This window comes from Malurus melanocephalus, unplaced genomic scaffold (assembly GCF_030028575.1).
Source record: "Malurus melanocephalus ecotype Western Australia unplaced genomic scaffold, MMel_1.1 scaffold_21, whole genome shotgun sequence".
NCBI lineage: Eukaryota > Metazoa > Chordata > Aves > Passeriformes > Maluridae > Malurus > Malurus melanocephalus.
The window spans coordinates 2,786,987-2,788,519 of record NW_026623253.1 but is presented as its reverse complement, the minus strand read 5'-3'; the positions used below and the strand labels follow the sequence as shown (position 1 = coordinate 2,788,519).

General features: G+C 60.2%; 1 protein-coding gene across 1 annotated transcript in view; it reads left to right on the top strand.

The window, feature by feature from the left end:
* Positions 1-21: 21 nt before the first annotated feature.
* The window catches only part of LOC130588927 (immunoglobulin superfamily member 2-like), an 18,061-nt gene continuing 16,549 nt past the window's right edge, over positions 22-1,533 (top strand). Inside the window, 2 exon segments of the mRNA XM_057389956.1 lie at positions 22-405; positions 1,254-1,533. Coding sequence (XP_057245939.1) covers positions 354-405; positions 1,254-1,533 — 332 coding nt within the window. The 5' untranslated portion in view covers positions 22-353.

Sequence of the window (1,533 nt, the reverse complement as noted above, 5' to 3'; positions counted from 1 at the left end):
AAAAAAAAAAAAAAAAAAAAAAAAAAAAAAAAAAAGGAGAGTGAGGCAGACATTTGGACAGCAAAGTCACAGCCAGCAGGTGCCCACAGGCACGGACACTCTGGGAGAAGGGGCTTTGGGCATCGTGGCACTTGCCCAGGTGGCGTGAGGACAGGGCTGTCACCTCCCCGACGGTGTCACTTTGCTGTTGCACCCTGCTCCGTGACTTCTCCCTGCGGTTCTGAGCAGAGGAAACCACCACTGACGGGCAGTTTCCTCCSCGCCGCTTTCTAAAGAGCGGGGCTGCCATCGCCATCGCCCATGAGAACCTCCCGCCGCCCCTTCGGGACAGGATCCGAGCACAGAGGATTCCCATGGGGCTGACACGGTGCCTGGCAGCTGCMTTCCTCTTCCTCCTCCTCCTGGGTGAGTGTCCTGCCCAATGGCCGGAGCTTTCTTGGGACAGCTGCGGGGRAAGCAGAGCACGGGCGGTTCAGTGGCTGTGGCAAGAGGTGCATCAGCTCCTTCTGCGCTGTGGCTTCGCTCCAAAATGAGAGCCCAAACCCTGAGAGGGTTTCAATGACGGGACGTTCACATCCCCATTGTGTGGCCGATTGGGGTGTAGAGGGGGTTACCTCACCCCCTCTTGCATTGGGAGGGGATTTCTGGAGGTTTCCTGGGCAGTGCTGTCACCTGCTCTTCTCCATGTTTTTTTTTGACTCAGGACCCACGGCCTGTAGGCATTTTGCTTGGTGTGCATGCTGAGCTCCAGACAGTGCGAGTGTCACCGCTGGGAGCTGTGCAGGAGGGGAGGGTCCGTGGGTGGTGCAAGCAGCAATGGAGGGAACCCTTGATACCTCCTGGCACCCCCTGCCTTCAGAGCAGTTCCYGCTGACCCCTTCTCCTGTGCCCTCCTCTGTTTCTGTCCATGGAGCATCTGTGCAGCAGCCAGCCTGTCCCACATCYCCCAGCTGCTGCACTGCATCTCCTGCTCTGGCAGTGATCAGCTCTGCCACCTGCTCCCTGTCCCCCACAGGGACCTGAGAGCTTGGCCCCCTTAATTTTAACACACCACAAGCTTCCTCCAGTGATCTCAGCCCGGTTGCTACTTCCTCTGCAATGCTGGCTGAGAGGTGCTTCAGGCACTAAGGGGCTCGGCAGCCCCCCGGCCACGATGCTCCGGTTTCTGTCGTGTGAGCCCCAGTGTGGCAGGAGACAGCAAAGTTCAGGGCTCGTTCTTGTAACCCTACCCTGCAAACACCGTATGCTGACAGGTCTGACTGCTGGCCAGCGCGTGGTCACTGTCCAGGAGGGACCCCTGTACCGCACCGAGGGGTCCCACGTCACCCTGTGGTGCAAGGTGAGCGGCTACCAGGGCCCGGCGGAGCAGAACTTCCAGTGGTCCATCTACCTGCCCTCGGCCCCCGAGCGGGAGGTGCAGATCGTCAGCACCATGGACCCCTCGTTCCCCTACGCCATCTACACCCAACGCGTGCGCGGCCGCGGCATCTTCGTGGAGCGGCTGCAGGGGGACGCCGTGCTGCTGCACATCAC